We start from the raw sequence: 22,666 nt of genomic DNA, 5'->3' as shown, positions 1-22,666 counted from the left end.
GTTGCTCAGTATGGCACTTAAATCTTAGTTTCTTGCATATTTCCCAAGGTGCTCTGTTTTTTTTTTCCATTGTTCACCAGGCTAACATGTTCATCTGGCTAACTGCAGTGCCAAACCACACACTCCACGCCTGAGACTGAAAACATGCATATGTGGACCAGAATTGGGTTTTTCATGCATTTGCCTTGTACATCCACTGAGTGACGTCTCCTCCAATACTTTGTTTCAGTCTACCTGCCCCTGCAGTCTCCTGATTAGCAGGTCTTATTCTAAGCACAGCTAAAGTAATGAGTGCTCTGCTACATAACTAGGCCATATTAGCTCACTTACTCATCTCCGCTCAGTGTTCTCAGTGTCTTTTATCTGCATAGGTAACTAGTGGGCATGAGTCTAACTACTGTTCTGTGTTGAGGTGCTGCTCCTAGCCATACTTCTACATTTGTTTGATTGTTAACACATTGTGGGATGTGGTAGTTCAGTGGTTAAGGTGTTGGGCTACTGATCGGAACGTCATGGGTTCAAACCCCAGGTCCACGAAGCTGCCACTGCTGGACCCCTGAGCAAGGCCCTTAACCCTCAGTTGCTCAGTTGTAAGTCACTCTGGATAAGGGTGTCTGCTAAATGCTGTAAATGTTAACAACAAAACATCAGCAGGCTCGAATAGTTGCAGCATGTGGGGCCCCAAAATCGGAAACCTGGTTTTCTCTCCAATTTTCCTTCCATCTTTCTCTCTCCTCTTTAATGTCCTTCCAAGCTTCCTCTCTCTCCAGAGGAACACAGAACACAGAGGAAACCTCCCATGCCCACCGGTCTAGGTAGGTTTGTTGGTGCTGTGGGGAAGCCAAGCATTTCCAGCTTCATGCTTTCATGGAGGAACACTGATCTGAACCCTTGATCACGCTCAGGTCTCCAATGATTGAACATGTACCTACCACATGCCAGGTAAGTATACAAGAAAGTATGTAACCAGGCCAATTCAATGAAATTCAGTGAATTAAAGCTGATAGTCTACACTTCAATCATGCAAAAATGTTATCTCAAGGTGGTTTCATGAACATGACAATGAGTTCACTGTTCTTCAGTGACCTTCCCAATTAAAGGCTTTAAATACTGAAATCACAACCAGCAGCAAATCTGTTAACATCCACTTCTCGATAAAGCGACATTGATTTGTTTTTATATAAGGGAGCTATTTCTTCAAATTATGGTCATCGTTGGTATTTCTTTTGTCAGCTTACTTATGTTAATTTACTTTTAGTGCATTAGCACAGAATAGCGCAGTATTAGCAACTTTAGCAGTTGCTGAAGTTGTACATACTAACATAACTTATTAACATAACTTTATATTCCTAGAACGTGGTATGTTGCGTCGTCGCGGCGCCGTGGCTTAGTTGGTTAAAGCGCCTGTCTAGTAAACAGGAGATCCTGGGTTCGAATCCCAGCGGTGCCTTTTCTCCAATCGATGTACCATGTGAACACACACGTCCTTCACATTTCTACTACTTACATTGAAACCTTTTATTTATTTTTTAAACGTATTAATAAATAAATGAACGAGGTTTATCAAACCGAAACCCAGACTGACTTACTATTCGATATATTATAACCGTGTTGGGCAGAAAAATTACACGATAGTGCCGTCTATAACTTCTATTCAGACCCATTCACTTCCAATCGTGTGCACTGTCGCCATCTAGCGTCTTTACAGCATATTGCAGTTATATTCTGCAATAGATGAGTGCAGAAAATCGGCAGCCAGAGCTTACTTTAAATAGGTGGTTCACATCCAAAAATCTGGGACTAGTTCAGGTTGAGATTGCACGAAAAACATATGAGAGTACGTCTTGTATTCTATGTCCTATCTTCCCTTTACCATAACCATAATTCATAGGTAGCCTAGTTAGAGCAAGCCCCGCCCATTTGGATCTGGTTCTTAGTGGAAAAATCCAACAACTGCTCTCTAAGGGCGTTTCAGAAGGGGGCATGCTCAGATAAATGACTGTTTTTCTTCTTCGACCTCCCCAGTTTCAGAGCGTGTGTCTTTTTTTCGCTACGGTCGTTTCAGTGACAAAAACACAAGGTAAGTGCAATGCAAACTAAAACATATAACTGATGCATGCTCTTTTTTGTAGTTTGACGTAAATGCGTTAATGCAAACGAGCAAGAAGAACGTATGTGTTTTCGAATAAGCAGATTGGATATAAACGGTGTCTTTTAGTATCGACTGGATAAGAGGTTTGCTGTATTAGTAATATATAAATCATTTGCATGATCGAGTCCGGTTGTAGAACAGGTTATAAAGGCTGTATTATATTTTGTGTTAAGCACGCGCACGCATGCACAAGATGGCTGCCACGCGAACCCAGTTTGCACGCGCGTTTGGAGCTTCGCTCGTGCACGTTTCCCCTGTTTCCAGTCAGATTAAACTGCAGAGTTGCAAAGTTCACCTGGCATACATACAAGTGACATAAAGAGCAGCTTGATTTACTTGAACACAGAATCAAAGTGTTTTTAACTGACTGTAAATTCAAATGCACGAGAGAATTTGTTGAGTTTATTACATTTGAGTGTAGCAATGAATGTTTTGGGATTCGAACCCATGACCTTCTGATCAGTAGTCCAACACCTTAACCACTAGGATTTGTTTAATTTTATGCATGATTAGATTTTGGATAACAAAATCTTGAGGCAGACCTTAATTACACTCGGCAACATTTCTGCATACTGTGTGACAAAAAAAAAAAAAAAAGTTACATTTTCTAGTCCACAGGATTATAATTTCAAATCCAGATTATTTTCACTGTTACAGGTTTGTCTTGCTTTGAGACTCAGGGCTAGTGAGCATTTATTCAAACATTAGATGGTTAAGTTGCTCCTGATCTGAAACAAATATTTGCTTTATGCACTTTAACACGAACCTGTGCAAAACTGAGATTTTTAGCTATCACGCAATGACATGGGCAAGAAATCTGTGTACTCATAATACAGTTTGAGACAGACTCGATTAATCTTTAATCCAGTTTCATGGAAAAAAGCAACCGTTTACATCTAGAGAGCTATATCTTTGTCTTGGAACAGTTGAATCCTTACCTTTTTTGATCTGATTTATTCTAATTTCTTCAGAGATGCAAATCCAGCCGTGATTTTTCTACTTTTAAGGAAGGGCAATGTGTGAACGTTGCCCATTGATCATTACCCCACAATGTTTGAAGTACTTTAGCTGTTTCTTGGTTACTCGTCTAAAAAAAAACCACTTACCCATTGTAATGAATTGTGACCGTTTAGATTTTATATTAGATCAGAACTATGAACAGGTGACTTACATGTGACTTGCAATATGTGACTTGCATGGAATTATAGCTTCATTGAATAATAAAAACAAATTGGTTGTATTTTTCTTTAAACATCATGAAAGTCTTTTATAATTGGCTTGCCAGGTCTCTACTTGTATTTGAGGTGTAGGGCAGAGCTTAAAGCACATGGTGTATCATGGTATCCTGGAGTAATGGCAAATCCTGTCTTTTGCAAATATTTGTAATCATAGTAGTCGACATGGTAGGTTTGAGATTATTAGCTGTTCTGTGTGTTTACAGCCTTGATTTTGTTAATGTGTAACTTTACCATTATGCATATTTATTTAAAAATTGAAAATTTTCATTCAAACCCATACACCTGACCAATTGCACCCATGTGTATTGTTGAACATACCATTCCAGCTATAGTCTCAGCTCTGTGTTTATAATAGCCTCCACTCTTCTAGGAACGCTTTGCAGTAGACTTTGCATGGAGCGTGGTTATGGGGATTTATGTTCATTTAGCCACGGTAGCTTTAGTGAGGTCATGCGCTAAGGTTGGATGAGGAGGTCTGTCACACAGTTGGCATTTCAGCTTTATGGAGCTCTCTTTGTGTACAGTGAATCGTCACGATGGAACGGGTTTATGCCCCTTAGTTCCAATGAAAGGAAATCTTAAACCAGCTTAGCAATAAATTCTGTTCTATTTACTTTGATCAGTATATATGGCTGTGATGGTCAGGTGTCCACATACGTTTGGCCATATAGTGTGTGTTTCATAATTACTGTGGAAGCCGACTGTGCATGGAATTAAAGGCTTCCCACTATACACACTTCTCAGTCATGGGGAAGTCAACAGTAGGCCAGATTTTCATATTCTCTAATGAGGTATATCAATCAAATGTATTTACTTTTTGTAAAGGCTACAGTACAACAGGTGTATTTTAACATACTATATAAAACATATTTCAATTTTTAGATGGCAAATGAAGCCAGGCCATGCCCATGTGACATTGGAGACAGGATGGAATATGGCAGTCTTGGTGAAGAGGTTCAGATTGAGCACGTTAAAGCTTACGTGGTGAAACCTAAAGCACCAACAGACAAAGCGGTCATTGTAATTCAGGACATTTTTGGATGGCAGCTATCCAATACACGATACATGGCTGACATGCTCGCTTCAAATGGATATGTGTAATACATTTATTTCTTCATGCCAAAGTAATATTCAAATCGTAGCCTCAAATCAAGTATGTAGCAAAATGAGCAGTGAGAAAAAAAATCTATTTAATTTCACAATGTTCACAAATGGTATGCAACTTCAGAATGAATTTAACTTATGTTCTTAATTTGTTTCTCTTTCTCTCCCTCTCTTTTTCAATCCCTTTCCTCCTGATTACAGTGCTGTTTGCCCAGACTTCTTTCTTGGAAAGGAACCATGGAGTCCTTCAAGTGACTGGTCAACATTTCAGGAGTGGCTTGAGGAAAAAAAACCCACCAACATCAACAAGTTAATCATTAACCGTAGTCTTCAATCTCTGGCATTCCTTACATCTATACAGTAGAAGATAAGTATGTGGATACATGATCAATCAAACCCATATGTGCAGGTTGAACATCCCGTTTCAGATTTGGCTCCTTTTTTACATCCATCTCTCTTTTGGGAAGTCTTTCCACTAGATTTTGTCAAATGGTTGAGAGGGTTTGCTCATTCAGCTACAAGAGCATTAGTGAGGTCAGGCACTCATAGACTGACAGAGCCTGGTTTATAATTGCCTTTCCACTTGATCCCAGACGTGTTCAGGGCTCTATGCTGGAAACTCTCGTGTGGTTCTTCCACAGCAACCATCGCCAACCAACTTTATGGATCATGTGCATCGTCACGCTGGAATCATCATACAGCATACAAAAACACCCTAGACAATTCTGTGCTTCCAAACTTGTGGGAAAAGTTTGGAGTAGGCCTACATATGATTTGATAGACAAGTGTCCACATACCTTTTGCCATATAGGCTTTATAGTGTACATGCATTGCTGATGTCTTTATTACATTCGAGACTGTGACAGCTCAGTGGTGTTTGGAATTGAACTCATACCCCTTCCCTCACTAGACCAAACCTTTAACCATTAAACCACCATTTTATTATGAGCTTATTAATGAATTTTGCAATTTTATTTACCTAGGGAAGTGGACGTGGTTTTGAAATACCTCAAGGAACATAGTGGAGCTAAAAGGATTGGAGTGGTGGGTTTTTGTTGGGGCGGAGTGGCCACACACTACATAGCTCTGCAATATACTGAAGTCAAGGCTGGAGTTTCAGTCTACGGTAACTTCTTGTAATCTGTAGTTGTTTTTTTTTTTTATGTGTAGTTATACAAGCCCCCAATACCGCAGTCACTGCAGATCATGGTATCAGACTGACTGCAGAAAGTTGTAAAGCGAAATGAAGTATATCCGTCTGTTTAACATTGGTACATGCACTCGATAACATAGGGAACCTTGTAGACAGGAATATTTTGGCTCTGACCTGCCATCTAGTGGATGATTCTATAAATTATCCACCTGTAGATGAGCTGCAAAAGCAAGTTTACAGACAACGTAGCAAGCATAGCAGATGTGTACATATGTACACGTGGCAAAGGTGTTATATTTGCACATTTTAATATATGCCTGCCACACTGATGTCACAGGCATACGTTACGAACAAAAGAACAAATTGAATGAATGAATATTACCAAAAGATAAATAAAATGCTGAACACTTTCATTCAATGTTTGCTAATTCACAGAGACGACCAAACTCTCAGCAGTGCAAGCAAAGAAATGTAATGTGGCAGTAAAATGGACAAATGCAAACCATGCTTGTGTAAAGTATATAAGAAGTTAACTTGGCTGAATATGTGCTTATAAACCCACTCACCCAAGTAATATCTTTGCAGGGATCGTTAGAGAGCGAGAGGATCGTTACGAACTCAAAAGTCCGACTCTCTTCATCTTTGGTGAAAAAGACACGGTGATACCACTTGACCAGGTAAGACTCACAAATTTAAGGTTGCCAGTATGTATGTATGTATCTATGTATGTATGTCATGTTCTTTTTTTGTTTTGTTTTAAACCCAAGGTGACAACACTTGAGACAAAACTGAAGGACAAGTGCACTGTTGACTTCAAAGTGAAGGTTTTTCCCAACCAAACCCACGGATTTGTGCACCGTAAACGAGAAGACATCAATTCGACAGACAGGCCACACATTCAGGAGGCCCGGCAGGACATGATTGACTGGTTAAATAAGTATCTGTAAAAGTTAATTATGTGCAAATTTTCAAATTTATAGTAAATTCTTCCAAAAGTGACCATCTTACCCAAATGTTGTTGATGCCCCATGTGTTTGGTGTTTAAAGATCTGGCTGCATTCATGAGGATAGTTTAGTGCCTCAGAACGCCTGACTAAAGCATCAAACACTCTCCATAAAAAACACAGTTGTACCTAAAGCTTTTATAAAATACCAGAATAAGTTTATTTCCCCCAGACGTAAGCAGATAGAAGGTCAACAGGTAACTTTAATTGTGCCATTTGCTTTCGGAATCTGTTTAACCTTCAACATGAAGTCCAAAGAGCTCTCGCTGCCAGTGAAGCAGTCCATTGTTAAGCTAAAAAATGAAAACAAATCCATCAGAGAGATAGCAAAAACGTTAGGTGTCGCAAAATCGACTATTTGGTCCATTCTTAAAAAGGCAGAACACACTGGTGACCTCATGAACAATCACAGGTCTGGAAGACCACGGAAAACGACTGAGGGGGAAGACAGAAGAATTCTTTCCTTGGTGAAGAAAAACCCCTTCACAACGGTTGGTCAGATCAAGAACACCCTCCAGGAGGTAGGTGTATCTGTGTCTGAGTCAACAATCAAGCGAAGACTTCACCAGAGTAAATACAGTTGGTCCACCGTAAACCTTAAAAAGAGGAGGACCAAAGAAAGATTAAAAAATGACAAAAAATGTGTGAAAAAGTCTGGAAATTCTAAAACAACATCCTGTGAACAAATGGAAAAAGGATCTACTTTGACAGATTCTGAGGAAGAGACAAGCTCAGAGAAGGGAAAGAACTGTTCATGATCTAAATCATATCACCTAATGTGTGAAGCCTGGTTGGAGGTAGGGTCATAGTGTGGGCATGTGGGGTTGCCACTGGAACTGGATCCCTTCTATCACTCGTGGCTACCGACCAAAGCAGCAGGATGAATTTTAAAGTTTATAGAGCTGTATATCAGATCAAACTCACTGGACAGTGCTTCACAGTGCAGATGGATGATTAATGACCCAAAGCGTACTTCAAAAGCAGCCCAAGACTTATTTTTATTTATTTTTTTTTTGATTGAGATGGCCATACTGAGATTTATTCTCTAATAACAGCACGTCCCAAAGGGTTTTTATCCATCTTTTACCACAGCAATTTGCCAAAGATCGCAACAGAGAAAAAATTATTAATGAAAAAACATTGTGCTTTTTATTTATTTTTTTTTTAGTTAACTAAACAAACCGCTATAAACAATCACCATCTCTGGCCTCTTTTTTCACCCTTCCTTGATGTTGGGTACAGAAAATGCAGTCTGTCTTATTTTTGAGGAATCAGAATGTTACTGTGGTAGAATTTACAACGGTGGAAAAATGTACACTGGAATTTTTTTCATTAAATGTTAAATATCCACCAGTTCAATGTTTTTTTTATTTTTTTTTGGGGGGGGTTTATAATCAGTTCATAATTGCCTCTAGATCTCTGACGTTCCATTATAGTTTTTATGTATAACATGAAATCTAAAGAAACTAATTCAGACCTTTTAGATTCTGGCCCAGATTGGACAATATCATTTTTGACTCCTGATATAACTAAAGCTATATGTCATCATGTACCTGCTTACATGCAGAACATGATGACATACATTGACATGAAAAAGTCTTTGCCCCATTCCTATTTTTTTTATTTTATTTGCATGTTTGTCACACTAAGGTGGTTCAGATCATCAAACAAATTTAAATATTAACACTTTCACACAGGGCCATGTCCAAAAAGTTGGATTTTTTCCCTTAATAATAAAAACCTTCATTTAAAAACGGCATGTTGTGTTTACTTGTTCTCTTTGACTAATATTTAAATTGGTGTGATGATCTGAAACATTAAAGTGGGACAAACGTGCGAAAAAAAAAAAAAAAATCAGGAAGGGTGCCAACACTTTTTCACACCACTGTATAATGGTTTCTGAGTACTTGTGTCTGGTCTGACCTTGAGTCAGTGATGCAGCATGGCTGGTTCTTGAACTATACCCTGTAGATAAAGGGTTAAAAAAAAGACAGTATTTTCAAATATGAAAAAAAGAATTAGAGAAATATGAGAAAGTGTCTCTGATATTATTTTTGTGTCCTTCAGCATAGGAGCTGAGCTTGTGGAACGAGGTCACTTAGTACAGCTCACTGACCAACAGAGAGGCTTTACTATATGATATCTTTGTAGAACTCTGGTAATATCTGCAATTGTATGTTTTAGAGATGATGTGTTGATCATATTTTACTTTTAGAAATTAGTTCTTCATCTTAGTGCAAGAATCCTTTATACTATGCATTCTACCCATAGATGTTACACTATATGCCCTAAAGTATATGGACACATGACCAGCAACACTAATATTTGGATCTTCCTCAAACAGTTGCCTCAAATTTGAAAGCACAGATTTGTATTAGTTTGTTAAGGATGGAGTGGAAGAACGTTAGTGGCCTGCATAGAGCCTCTGTTGGGAAGACCTTTAGAATGAACTGGAATGCTAACGTGTCCCAGTTCATGTTCCAAAATCTAGTGATGTGATCATTCCGTAAGAGTGAAGAGAATCATACGCCTTTATGTTTTTCTGAACATCCCATTCCAGATTTAGTCCCTCATTGCTGATAAACATGTGTCCAGAAACCTTTGGCCATACTTTATCACTATTCTTAGTTATAAGACTTCATAGGTATGGTAGATGATCTGTAATAATAATCCACTGTGTGACTGTATTAAGGAACCTAGTTAGTACTAAGACCCAAAAAAATATGGCTATCCTGATAATGCAATGAAGTTTGTTCGTTGTGGGCTTTCTATATCTTATAGATTAGGGTTAGTACTATGAATGCTTTATGTAGTATTCTCATTATTTTGTTTCATAATACTGTTATTGGATTTCACATGGCAGAAATGCAAATATGGGAAAATTGCCAATCAGAAACTCAAATCATATCCATGAGAAATCTGTTAAATGAAATGTTTTGTGGACCTGACTAATACTTGGAAACTTTGATAACTGATTATTCATTATTTTTTAAATAAATCATAATTTTATTATCATGATGTCTGGTTTACTTTGCATATGTACAGGAGATTGCGATACTGGTATTAGTGTTTATGGTAAAACTGTTACTATAACCTAAGAGTGAATGTAGTGTGATAAACAGATATAAAAGACAACTAGGCTTTAAATGAGCTATAAATCTCTACTATTTACAATTGGGTAATGTTACATGCTTGATCTAGTGTGGTAGAGATAATCCTCATCTCTGGCTGAAGACCTCAACTTTTGTTCCCCGTTAATTCAGTAAAACCCAATAGATTATCTACAATTAAAATATTTAACTTTTTTTCCTTCAATAAACTGATTTGAATGGTTCATTTCACAATGTACCATAGGACCAAGTTCTGAGATCTGAATGAATTTATAAATTACTTGAACACAAGTTATTAAAAATTAAAGTAACCAAGTAAAGATCACCATGGAAATATATATAGTATGTTCTCCTTGTCTTGTTTTTATCTAAAACAAACATCTGTGTTGATAAGGATCTTGTTATAAACAGAATTATATAATATATATTAATATCCTATATATTAATTACTAATTGCAGTACACAATGTGTAAGGAGAGATAGCTGGAGTGTATTTAAATCCAGTGCACGTCACTGATTTTTCATCAAAAATTGACACCAAGAAACATCAAGTTCTGAACATTTTAATAATTGTTTCTGCTCTACAGTGAGTGAGTGCTGTATGAAATGATAAATAAGACTAAATGACGTTGCTGTCAGAGTGCCCCATATGTGATCAGTCTTCAGATTCGCCATGGTTCCTGACGTCATCAATCTTCAGGATCATCTTCACGACTTGGGTTGCGAGAGAAATCTGCTGTTTCTTTCCAATAAGGGTCTCGATCACATGTTGCTGCTTCATGTCTGTAGAGAATAATAAGTTTTATTATGGTTTAACAAGCATAGGTTGCCCACGGTTAAGCTTATAAAAGGATAGTATAGCTAATTAAGTAGGTACAGAAAGTACAAAGGCCTCCACATTTAATTCCTCCAGATTTAATCACCCATTTGCTGTTATAAAAAGTCCACTCTGGGAAGGTTTCCCTCTAGATTTGAGCATGGCTGTTTTTTTTTTTTTTTTTTAAACAAGTCATACTATATTTGAGTAGTACAAGGAATAGTGCCATATTTTTTTGTCTTTGTCAGTAATCTGGCAGCACTGCTTAAATGAAGAATAAAAGTATAGTATTAATATAATCAGAGAAAAAAAATCCTCTGGATGAGCACATGTACATACCGTTAGTGGACTGACGCAGGCAGTCGATTCCCAGAGCAGGGTTTGCTTCTTTGACTTGCCGAGCTCTGACCTCAGTCATTGTCTGGATGGGGTTCAACCCACTGTTCTCTGCTAATGCCATGGGAATGACTTCTAGAGCATCAGCAAATGCCCTCATGGCGTACTGCTCCAGAGAAGGGCACTGTTGAGAAAACCGAAAACTATTTAAAAACAATGTTCCCAATCACAGATATCAAGTGGTATCATGACTTACTGGGTCCTGTAATAACACAACACATAAGACCATATGATTGACCTGTACCTTATCAGCAGCTTCATTAACCGCAAGAGCGCAGGAAATCTCAGACGCACCGCCGCCATATACAATGCGGTTATCTTTAACCAGGTTACGGATGACACACAGGGCATCATGGAGTGCTCTCTTTGCCTCCTCGATAATCTAAAGACATCATACCACAAACATTGGTGAGATAAATAAATAAAAGTATTAGACACTGCTGTGAAAAAGCTCTTCGGTAAAAAACTTTAACATTTACCATTTTGTTTCCTCCACGGATGAAGATTGTAACAGCTCTGGAGTTCTTGCACTCTTCAATGATAAGCATGTGGTCTTTAGTTGTGCCAAAGCAGATTTCTCGCACCAGGCCAGCGGCACCCAGTTTCTCTGAAGTCAGCTCGCAGAATCTGGGAACAATGCGGCCACCGGTGGCGATGGCAATCAGCTGAATCGGAGAAATAAGTTATTATAAGCACAGGATCAACAAAAACTTCCAATACTTTTAAAAACACAACTCTGTAATCAGTACCTGAATAATTACATTATGAATACGCCTCCAGACTACGACTTACCTCAATCTCGGGTCCTCCGACCCAGCGCACAGCAGGAAGCTCGTTCTGCAGCAGCAGGTGATTCGCTTCATCATCAAAGCCCCACTGGCAAATGGCAAGATTTGCACCGTTCTCCTTGACCTGGTAGCAGTGACAAAATTCATTTAAACTAATAACGTCGATTCATTTAGTCAAGTAGCTTTTATTGTCATTTCAACTATATACAGCTGACGTAGTAAGAAGTGAAACGGAAGGACCTTTCTCCAGGACCACGGTGCTACATAGAATGATAAAGGTTCTTCTGGTGCGATTTCTCTTACTCGATAGCAATTATAATCCATTATACATTTTTGAAACTAAATAATGACCTGATTATATACGCTTTATGTTTGTAAAACACATTAGACATTGATTTATACAACCAACACCGATCAGACACATTCACCAGCTCGTATACAAAAGATCCCAAACTGACCTGCCGAATCATTTCCAGGAATTTATCCTTCTCATATTTCTGTAGAGCCTTATAGTCTTCCACTGAGGTCACGTCCAGCTTGTGTTTGGTTTTAGGCTTGGGTGGCTCAAACGGGCATGTCAGGATGGCGATTTTTGTGTCCTTTAAGACCTGCCAATGAATTGCATGTTACATAAGAGCCTCTGTCTGAGAAACATGCAGAATATCCATAATTTTGTTATTTACAGTCTCTATATCATATGTTTCAAAAATCTTGTAAATCTTTACATAATCCTTTCATAGTTTTTTTTTTTAATACCTTGGGCATTTGAGGATGGCTGAACTCTTTGTCCACGATGACACCTTTGATAAGCTGAGTGTCCTCAAGTTTACCTCCAACCTTCCCTTCCATCTTAATGAGCTCAAAGTCAACGTCCTTCCTCTCCATGTCTACCACAGTAAGAATGGCATTCACTGCAATCTCTGCCATCTGTCTGTGGCATCGGTTAATACTGAAAAATAATGCAGAATTAAGGGGCATGATTTGATGCACAAAAAAAATAAACTCAAACTTTTAGTCAATCATTGTGTGACTAATTTGAGCTGGAAAAAAGTGTATAAGTGCACTCTACTGTGATGTGCAGAAAAACATCTCATAACACATCAAACCTTCAACCTAATGAGGTCTCATGCTGCTGTAGCCCAGCCACCTCAAGATGTTTGTCTTGAGCCACGTCTTGATTCCGAGATGCTTTACTGCTCCCTGCAGAGTGCTTATCTGGCAAGATGCGATCTGCCTATTTCATTTTGACTTCAACTGCAGAACTGTTGCTCACTAAATGCTTTGTGTGTTTGTTTTTGCCATTCTGTATAAACTCTAGAGGCTGTTGTGTGAAAATCAGCCAGGAGTTCAGCATCTTCAGAGATATTATCACCAGCACTTCTGGTACCATCAACTACATCGCAATCTTAGTCGCAGAGATCGCACTTTGTTCATTCTGGTGTTTGAAATAAACATTAACTGAACGGTTTGACCTGCATTGTGCTGCTCGCACATGATCAGGTGTTAGAATATCTGCATGAAAGTGCAGGCGTTCCTAATGAAGTGGATGGCAAATGTATATTAAAATTATAATCCATGTTCACAAGAAGCTTCTGTTGATACTGTAAGCTAAAGACTGAACAACATATATAAAACAAAAGTAAATGTGAGCTCACACTTTAGAGCCGAGTGTGGTCATGGCTGTCTGAATGAGTGGTTCTGTGTTGTTGATGTCCACTGGGAAGCTGTCACTGATCTTATCCAGGTGTTCGATGGCGAAGCGTGCAGCTTGGTCGTAGCCGTCAGCAATGCGGATCGGGTGGATCCCTCTGTCCAAGAGTTGTTCGGCCTGCTCGAGAAGAGCTCCGGCAAGAACTAAAAGAAACAACAAGGACTCAGAGATCAACACAATGAGAGAACATTTCTGTCACATTATGATGTAACCTCAAAGAAAATGTGAATCCTAAAAGCCAGGCTAATCAATTACTTGATAGACGCATACTGTATACAATGGCATAATTTACTCTATCACGTTGCGGCAAAATTTGTGTATCCAAAAGCTAAAATTCTTTCCATCATATATTCATAAAAATTATACATAATTATCATTAACAAGCATAAATGTATTAGCTAGACCACCTTGGAAGTAATAGCACTAGTGTTCTCATATTTTGGCTGCCCAGAAACTAATCAGGCTAAAAAGTGGTAGCTGATGTAAAGAATTAAGTATGGCAAGCTAACTACTGCTACTACTGAAGGGTTAAATATTGCTTGATTTCCCCGGTGTTTCCACAAGTCTGTGTTTTCCAGATTCTGTAAACATATCCGTTGTGTGCTTCTAATGAATTTATTTAGTACTAACTTTTACCTCCCATCAAATAAAACATGCACTTTTTGCTATAGCTATACTGAGGCATGATTCACACAAAGTGTAAATGTAACTATATACCAACAACAAATGTTTTCGGTAAGTGGAAGGGTTTCTTTCCTTTTATGGTCAGACTGCTGCTGTTATACTGAGACTAACAGTGTGCAGGGCCGAAGCTCACCTATCAGGATACATTTACATCAGTGTGTTCCTTTAGGAATGTAACTCTGGCGAGTCTTTGCTGAAGAAACACTTTAGCATGTGCGAATTGTCCATGAGCACCCCATTCTAATGGTTATGAATGTGAAGAAATACTGTGCTGCCTGTGATACAACAAACTTTATGGGCTTGCAAGTTTTCCTAAGCTAAGACCTAGTATGTAAACCTGAGCCTGGACCCTTTGGTGGATCTCCACCTTGCTTGTCCACATAAACACTATGCACCTTATTCACAGCCTTTTTTAATGGACACTGTTTTCGAAGGTTTTTTTTTAAAAAAAAGTAAATTGCTTCTGGTAATTTCAGCAGACTAGTTTGCATTAATAAGGGCATAATTATAAGATAAGCTCTGCATGAAAAGTGAAAGTTAACTGTTACTGATATTATTTAATAAACTAAATAACTAAATAAGAGGAAAAATGTAGTAATGTTTATAGTTCAGTATGAGCAGCTAAAAAAACAAAAAAAATCCCACCTAGTAAGTGAATAAATATAGAGGACTTAAATATATATTTCTACCTGCATTCAACTGGAAACATTTCTACACATATATCAAAAGTTAAGGTACTTTTAACCTTAAGGTTACTACAGTTAATGGACAATTTTCAAGGAAACCTCAGCCTATTAAAACAAATCGAGGTTACGATAGTTCTCACCTACAACCCCAGTGGTGCCATCTCCAATCTCATCATCCTGAGATTTTGAGAGCTCAACCATGAGTTTGGCGATCTGGTGATCCACGTCCATCATGCTGAGGATAGTAGCACCGTCGTTTGTGATCGTCACTTCTCCATCCTTATCCACCATCATCTTATCAAGGCCTGCAAAAAAAAAAAGGATTGTTAATTCAGGTGTGAAAATCTGACGTTATAAAAGATTTTACAAACTTCAGTTTCAGATAGGATGACAAATTAAAAATAACGATATGCAATTCAGGATTTTATTGCATTAAATTTAAAATCTTTTAGTGCTGTGATTTTAACCCCATACTCTCCTTGGCCTGGAATTAATTAAATACAGAGACCTGCTTAAATATTTCTAAAATCCTATTAGTATTATTCATCCACATATTTATATCAGTGACTTGGCAGATTTGAGACAGAACCCTCTTAGAGGTCCGGATTATTTACATTTCATACACCTGAGCAATTTTATACAACCGGGGGTTAAGGGCCTCGCTCAGGGGCCCAGCAGTGGCAGCTTGGTGGACCTGGAAATTGAACTCACAACCTTCTGCTTGGTAGTCCAGCAACTTAACCACTAGGCTTCCACATCCCTATGTATATTTATTTATTAATGTATGACGTGTCCTACCATTCGGACCCAGAGAGGTCTTCAAGGTGTTGGCAACTGCTTTCGCAGCCATGATGTGTGACTGAAAAACAGAGATACAGTTAAACACACGAGGTAACCTTAAACCACCACATTTCCCTGCACAAGTGCACGGGTTGACCGTAATCTAAAAATATGACTTTTTTTTAATTCAACATATAGTTTTATTCAACGTGCATGACACACTCTTTATAGATTAACAAATAAAATCTCAATAACAATAATAATCAGATTATTAGTACTATGAAGATCCGCTACATAAGCTTTATTACAGGGGAAATAAAAGGTTGCACATGCACATGGGCAAAGCAGCATGCCGCTAGCTAAGCTAAGCTATGCTAAGCTATGCTAACGCCCAGATAATACGCAACAGATAATAATAAACGTATCACAGTGGTCTCAGATAGACTACACATAAAAGCGTCAAAATCTAACAAGTTTAATAATAAACGGCTATTAAACAAATAAAACTCAAAATGAAAGAAATCCAGCTAAACTAGCTAGTCGGCTAGTTAGCTCAAACGGCACTGCGTTGGCTGTATCCGAATCGGCAATCCAATAAGACAAAAAGTGCACTACATGTGGTGCAGCCGCCATTAACACACACCACAGAAGTGCACTAGTTTTAGGGCCCTATGTAGACATTTGGTAATAAAGGAATCGGTTCAGTGTTGATACCTTAAGCGCATCAAGGCCAGTCATACGAGATTTCCTTTCCTGGTCTTTGATGATAATAAAAGGCCGTCCATATTCATCGAAGGCAAGCGTTCCTGAAGTGGACATGATGAACGGCGGAACACGCACACGCACAGCTAACAGAAAACTGATTTATTTGTATTTCAGAGATTAATATCCACCCGAAACTGTGTGCACCTCGCCGGCGCTTTCTGGAAGAATCTCAGGGCGGCGCGGACGAAACCAAATACTTAAGACAAAGAGTCCACTAGTGTCAGTGTTTTTTTTTTTCTCTGTGATTTTCACACACAGACTGACAGTCTCCTTTTAAATATTATAACAAATGCTCAAACCATTGACTAAACGCATTCAACAAACAACGCATTCTAAACACTTTAGCCAAAACGTAAATTCTACGGTTATTGCAAATGGTTCGTTCTACTATCGCGAGATCTTACGTACATTCCCGCCCCCCCACCGCACTCGTCTATAACAACTGGATCGACTGTAATGTAAAGCAATTTATGCGTTAAGGGCCTTCCATATTATTTGAGAAGCGCTGAAGTGCACGGATCAGAACACGTGTTTCGCCGTATTTCGTTTGGTGGTGCTGTCATATGTAAAGAATAAACACTTTCTGAGGCTAATATGTAAGCTGTTAGTAATATAAAGGTAAGCTTGTAAATCAGCTGTGTCTGATGACGGTAGTAATGGTGCGTTGTATACATGAGTATTAGCTTGTTCTGTTTTCATCCGGTATTTTTTTTTTACAAGTGCTTTAGTTAATCCTGATCGATTACATCAGCTGTGCTGGAGCTGAACTGAAATGAGCTGTTACAGAGCTTTAAAATGTTTCGATTATAGTTGTATTGTCATCATACAATACAGATTTGCCTACAGATTAACTTTTAACCTTTTTAGGTGAATATTGAGAACCGACTCTTTAAGGTGAATATTGGGAGCCGACTCTTTGGAGTAAATATTGGGACCCGACACTATTAGATAAATAATAGGAGCCTAACACTCACTCACTCACTCACTCATTTTCTACCGCTTATCCGGTAGGAGCCTAACATTTTAGGCCAATATTGGTATCCCACACTTTTAGATTAACATTGGAAGCCGACTCTTTTAGGCGAATATTGGGAGCCGACTCTTTTAGGCGAATATTGGGAGCCGACTCTTTTAGGCGAATATTGGGAGCCGACTCTTTTAGGCGAATATTGGGAGCCGACTCTTTTAGGCGAATATTGGTAGCCGACTCTTTCAGGCTCCATGCTGAAGGGTTCTAAATGAGTTCTAGGGTAATGTCCTGAGTTCAGGTGACTGTGCAGGGTTTCATGTGTCCTCCCCGCGTTCATGTGGATTTTCTCCATGTTTTTCAGTTTCCTTCCATTGTCTAAAAATATATGAGTCTGACTGACTAAATTGCATAGGTGTGAATGATGTGCATGCATGTGCTTGTGCATGGTATTCTGCAGTGGTCCTATCTGGGGTGTATTGCTGATTCTGCCTAGTATTCCTGGTAAAAGCTCTGTATACGCCGTAACCCTGATTGACTCTTTTTGGCGAATATCAGAAACCAACTAACATTTCAGGATATTTGGTTCATTGCAAAATCCGAAGTCCTGAACCTGAACTTGTAGTGGAGCTGGAATTCTGCTATAAGCCTAACCCAGTCCCCTGATGCTTTTTGGTCGAATGTCATGAGTATCTAGACTATCTAGCTTGATAAATGATGCCCAGTATTTCTGTTTTAGACTCTTTCCACTTATTTATCTTTTTTTTAGCTGTGAATATAACCATAAGCAATGTTTAGTATACATTTCTGTTAAGATCCTTAACATGCACTCTACAGACACCCACACACTTGCTAATTCATGTAATTATCCAGTCAGTCAGTGTAGCAGCAAAACATTGCATTAAAGCTTTATTTTAAGTTTACATAAAGCATCAGAAGCAGGAAAATGTAATCCCACTGACTTTGAATGTCAGGAACTGCAGATCTGCAGGATCAGGTGTTTGCACAATCCGTTAATCTAATAGTTGCTCCATAGAAATGAGTGGGAATGGCTCATCTTATCCATAATGATATGATATTCCTGAAGCCAGATGGGACATGATAACCTGTTGCACAGCTCAACTACACTAGAAATCAGTGCAGAAGGGCACAGAGGGACTGGAGGGAAATCTTATACATTTATGTTTTGAATGAATATTTGACTATTTACCATTTCGCTCTAGACGTTCGATTAGAGCTCTTTATGCCAGAATTTCCATAAATTTTGTGTTCACCACCATCCACTCACCTATTCTGTGAATGCCAGAGTTTGTTAAAGAAGATACCTATGCAAAGAGCACCATGTAAAGACCAATATGTTATTAAAACAAATTCTGTAAAATTCATAGTTTGGTTGTAGAAAATAAAATCCCAAGCTTTGAACATTCTTCAGAGCTCCATTAAATCCATTGTGAAAAATCTGTGACTAGAGGAGGTTGTTTCTGTGGACGTCAGTGACTGGGTAAGAAGGGCATTAGTCAGAACAGCAACCAAGGGAAATGATAACATGGCCTTGGTGCTTCCTTTTATATATGTGTGGCCAAAAATAATTGCCCACTTACCAGGGGTAGAGGTTCATCTTGGAGGTATAACCCCTGTGTGAAAATTGTAGGGTTCATGAGATGTATCCTGCATTTTATTTTCAGTCCACGGTGTCCCATGTTATCATGCCCCACGGGGTTTCATCTCGCTTCCTGATACTATACGGGTCACAGAAAGGTCAAGCACAGTCCATAGCCGAGCAGCTCTGTGAGCAGGCAGTCGAGCATGGCTTTGAAGCAGAGATCAGCTGCCTGAGCCTGGAGGACAAGGTAGGACATACTGCAAGTTTCTCTGTATTGTATTGCATTGAAAACCCCATTAGACACAAAGAAGTATAACCAGTTACTATGATGTAAAAACTGTAATGTAAGTGTAAGCTAATTCAGCCATATTTACGTTTGGTGGTTTTCTCTATAGCTCAGAGGTGACTGATTTATCTCACTGATTCCGTCCACATTTGTAGTACAACTTGGAGAAAGTACACAGCCCTGTGGTTTTCGTCGTTTCCACAACGGGAGATGGTGAACCTCCAGACACGACGCTGAAATTTGTGAGGAGGATCAGGAAGAAATCTCTTCCCCGTGATCACTTTTCTCATCTGAACTATGCACTGTTAGGTAAACTGGTGTTGTGCTGATGAGGAATGAGAGCATCAGTTTTCAAAGAGTAAGAATAATCGTCTTCTTTGTGTCATCCAGCTTTGGGGGACACCAATTATACAAACTTTTGCAATTGTGGAAAAACCATCGACAGCCGTCTACAGGAACTTGGAGCAAATCATTTCTATGCAACTGGTCTTGCTGATGATGGGACAGGGTAAGTATTAGGGTTGTCAAATTACCTATTCTAAAATATAATTTTACTGTATAATGCTTCTTGGCTGACTGAACTTCAGCGATAGGGTGAAATTCTGTATTGAATTATCTAAACTGCAGGAGATGAAAATAGTTGCTTTTTGTAACTTAGAAACCTTGTGCGTTTTAAACTTTTAGTAAATAATCGAATCAAATCTGATGTTGGTTCCTCTTCAGGCTGGAAGTAGTTGTGGACCCGTGGATTGATGGACTTTGGGACGCTCTAAAGAAGATATTTACCAAAATGTCGGCCTCTGATCTCATTAGTGACATTTCTCTGAGCAGTGCTCATCAATCACTAGCCATCCAGGAGAAACTCGAGTCGTCTGCACAAAGCCTCCAACTGCTGGATATTAGCGACGTGGATGTAGGAAAATCCAGAGCGGAATCCGAAGCAGAGAGCCGCGATGCAGAAGCTCCTACGGCGGCGTCTTTGAATCGATCCATCGCGCCACTCTCTCAGTCTTCACTCAGCATCCCTGCGCTTCCTCCATCTTACCTGGAGGTGTGCTTGGGAGATGTACTTGCTGAAAAGGTGAGATTTTTCTGCAATCAATTACAAGAAGATAGTTAAAGAGCAAAAGTCTGATACGGTGACTGATACAGAGATTATTGTTCAATTCAGGTCACTTTTAATAGGATGTGATATAAGAGTTCTTTAAAGCCACTAGGTGTAATCACTAGCTAGCTAATAGCCCCATTTATTGGCAAGTTGGCAGAATTCTTGCTGTGAACACCACACTCAAAAATAAATAATGACACACACACACATATCTCATAATCCTGTGTATCGCCTAGGCTGTAAGAAATGATGTCAGGAAACACCAGGGGGAAGAAAAACACTTGCCCCCTTATTAGGAGATTTAAATTGAAGTTTAAATTCTGACAGTGCCAAACATCATGGTCTGGGAGCCATGGGGGCAAAACTGGTTCTCTGGATAGGTGGGATTACATATTCTATCTTCCCTATTAATCACAGTGACACAATCCATCTTACGAATTGAATTTGTGCATGCAGATGGATAGTGAGTGTGAAACACTGCCATGTGATGCAGCATGAGCAACAGTTGGAAGAGACTGAGTTGGATACATCTTCATGCTCCCAGGCTGGTGGCTGTGTATGATAGGGGAGAGCTGGTGGGATGGAATTAGTGACCAAATTGGGGGAGACAATGGGAAAAAAATTATTATTTATAATGAATTATAATAAATTGTGTGTGTGTGTGTTTTTTTTTTTTGTAATTAAAATAGCTGGTGAAGTTACACAATATTAAGGCTATATTCCAAATAATACAATATCAAATAAATATTTTAAACAATGCAAAAATAAATCTCACAATATTCAGTTGTTTTTACACATTTCATGTTATCGTATATTTTTTTTTTAGCAGGTCAATGAGTATGATCTACTTTGTTCAAATCAGAAGTCATTTTAAAACAATCTTTAGAGACAGCTTTAATTCTGTGTTGTGTATCTGAATTCCAGTAGGTCAAAGGTTTACACCAGTTTGATTGACCAGATGTCATAATTACTGTAGTTCATTAGGAGTTAATTTGGAGTGCATTAATGGCTGTAAAGGGGCCTACTGTAGAGACACTAAGATTCTGGGGGCATTATGACACGGGGCCAATTTCAAAACAACATAACGTATAGTTTTGGGACCACTGCATAATACAGGAAAAACACAAACGAACTCAATTCAATTCAAATTTATTTGTATAGCGCTTTTAACAATAGACAACAGGATCCTGAGATCATCTTTAGTCCTGAGCAGCTTTACATAGTCCAAAAGTTCAAGATTAATATTAGACTTGTATTTATGTGTGTTTGTATTTATCCCTAATGAGCAAGGCTGAGGTGACTATATAGCAAGGAAAAACTCACTTAGATGGAAGAGGAAGAAACCTTGAGAGGAACCAGACTCAAAAGGGAACCTCATCCTCATTTGGGTTACACCGGAGGGTGTGATTACAAATTGTTATAAACATAGTAGAGTTATTATGAATAATGTCCTTCCAGTGAACTGTATGAACTTTGGTGTTCATCTGAACTACACGACAACAACAAAGGAACAGGTAAGGGTGAGGGTACCAAAGTATGTACATCCACCATTAAGAGAGATCTACATCGCCGTGGCCTGAAAGGTTGTAACATTTAAGAAGAAGCTCCTAAAAGTGTGAGGCTTTGAAGCATATGAAGCCCTTTAGAAGATACGCCTTCATGAGGATTATCTAGTACTAAACCAGCACCTCTGCACATCAAGCAGAAAGTTGAAACATGGTCACAGCTGAGTCTTCTAGCAAGGAAATGATCCAAGCATGCCTTCAAAATAGTTGAAAGATATTATACTGCCAACGTATACGTAAACCTTTGACCCACTGAAAGGCTAATATGGTGAATTAAAGCATATGGAAATCAGTCTCTTAGCTACTGCAGTCTGAATAAACCTGACGCAAAGACCCTTTTTGCATTTCTTTGTTTTGCTGAAACACCTTTCTCCTGTTCCTGTAGGAGGAAATTCACGTCGTTGCACAAGACTTTCACGAAGTACCGATTTCAAGAGCGCTCCGTTTAACTCGAGATGATGCAGTGAAACCGGTCATCCTGCTGGAGTTTGATATCAAGGTATGTTTTCCTTCCTAAAACTCAAATTAATATACAACACATCTAACAAATTTTCCTTTCATTTCCATCCTGTTCTCCTTGAAAAAAGACTTGTCCTTGCAGAGATGCACGAAAACCCCGAAAATATATTACAATTTTTTTTTTTTTTAATTTTTATCTGCTTCACATAATTCAGCTGCACCAATGTTAAAACCCATTTGTCAGTTAAGCAGATATCATGATATCCAGTGTTTAACATGACCACGTGTTT

The 22,666-nt window shown here is 38.7% G+C and overlaps 3 protein-coding genes and 1 non-coding gene across 4 annotated transcripts in view; 3 read left to right on the top strand and 1 right to left on the bottom strand.

Annotated features, from left to right (window-relative positions):
- Positions 1 to 1,376: 1,376 nt before the first annotated feature.
- On the top strand, positions 1,377 to 1,450 carry trnat-agu (transfer RNA threonine (anticodon AGU)). The gene has a single exon. It is a non-coding gene; the product is annotated as a tRNA-Thr (tRNA).
- Positions 1,451 to 1,922: 472 nt separating this feature from the next.
- cmbl (carboxymethylenebutenolidase homolog (Pseudomonas)) lies at positions 1,923 to 9,669 on the top strand. The gene is made up of 6 exons (XM_060861505.1): positions 1,923 to 2,080; positions 4,273 to 4,487; positions 4,696 to 4,803; positions 5,478 to 5,620; positions 6,233 to 6,324; positions 6,415 to 9,669. The coding sequence occupies exons 2-6, from the start codon at positions 4,273 to 4,275 to the stop codon at positions 6,592 to 6,594; spliced, it is 738 nt and encodes a 245-aa protein (XP_060717488.1). The 5' UTR covers positions 1,923 to 2,080; the 3' UTR covers positions 6,595 to 9,669.
- A 639-nt stretch (positions 9,670 to 10,308) lies between these two features.
- Positions 10,309 to 16,559, bottom strand: cct5 (chaperonin containing TCP1, subunit 5 (epsilon)). The gene is made up of 11 exons (XM_060861854.1): positions 16,338 to 16,559; positions 15,642 to 15,702; positions 14,984 to 15,148; positions 13,418 to 13,616; positions 12,519 to 12,711; positions 12,221 to 12,370; positions 11,767 to 11,886; positions 11,454 to 11,639; positions 11,219 to 11,356; positions 10,918 to 11,098; positions 10,309 to 10,544 (listed from the first exon to the last, which is right to left on the bottom strand). The coding sequence occupies exons 1-11, from the start codon at positions 16,440 to 16,442 to the stop codon at positions 10,417 to 10,419; spliced, it is 1,626 nt and encodes a 541-aa protein (XP_060717837.1). The 5' UTR covers positions 16,443 to 16,559; the 3' UTR covers positions 10,309 to 10,416.
- A 310-nt stretch (positions 16,560 to 16,869) lies between these two features.
- The window catches only part of mtrr (5-methyltetrahydrofolate-homocysteine methyltransferase reductase), a 37,154-nt gene continuing 31,357 nt past the window's right edge, over positions 16,870 to 22,666 (top strand). Inside the window, exons 1-6 of the mRNA XM_060862121.1 lie at positions 16,870 to 17,006; positions 19,041 to 19,205; positions 19,400 to 19,553; positions 19,635 to 19,752; positions 19,968 to 20,325; positions 22,303 to 22,416. Of these exons, the coding sequence (XP_060718104.1) occupies positions 19,062 to 19,205; positions 19,400 to 19,553; positions 19,635 to 19,752; positions 19,968 to 20,325; positions 22,303 to 22,416 (888 nt within the window). The 5' untranslated portion in view covers positions 16,870 to 17,006; positions 19,041 to 19,061. The remainder of the gene's footprint in view (positions 17,007 to 19,040; positions 19,206 to 19,399; positions 19,554 to 19,634; positions 19,753 to 19,967; positions 20,326 to 22,302; positions 22,417 to 22,666) is intronic.

Source organism: Tachysurus vachellii, chromosome 25 (genome assembly GCF_030014155.1).
Source record: "Tachysurus vachellii isolate PV-2020 chromosome 25, HZAU_Pvac_v1, whole genome shotgun sequence".
Lineage (NCBI taxonomy): Eukaryota > Metazoa > Chordata > Actinopteri > Siluriformes > Bagridae > Tachysurus > Tachysurus vachellii.
Note: the sequence above shows the minus strand (reverse complement) of the source record. Positions and strands in the feature narration are given on the sequence as shown.

What these genes read in the sequence shown, in the direction of transcription:
- cmbl (XM_060861505.1), top strand. Translation starts at nt 4,273, where the DNA reads ATGGCAAATGAAGCCAGGCCATGCCCATGTGACATTGGAGACAGGATG. An exon ending in CTCGCTTCAAATGGATATGT is followed by an intron (nt 4,488 to 4,695) that starts GTAATACATTTA and finishes TCCTGATTACAG; the next exon opens with TGCTGTTTGCCCAGACTTCT. An exon ending in AAACCCACCAACATCAACAA is followed by an intron (nt 4,804 to 5,477) that starts GTTAATCATTAA and finishes TTATTTACCTAG; the next exon opens with GGAAGTGGACGTGGTTTTGA.
- cct5 (XM_060861854.1), bottom strand. Translation starts at nt 16,442, where the DNA reads ATGTCCACTTCAGGAACGCTTGCCTTCGATGAATATGGACGGCCTTTT. An exon ending in CTGGCCTTGATGCGCTTAAG is followed by an intron (nt 15,703 to 16,337) that starts GTATCAACACTG and finishes TCTGTTTTTCAG; the next exon opens with TCACACATCATGGCTGCGAA. An exon ending in TCCTGGAAATGATTCGGCAG is followed by an intron (nt 11,887 to 12,220) that starts GTCAGTTTGGGA and finishes CACTGCTACCAG; the next exon opens with GTCAAGGAGAACGGTGCAAA.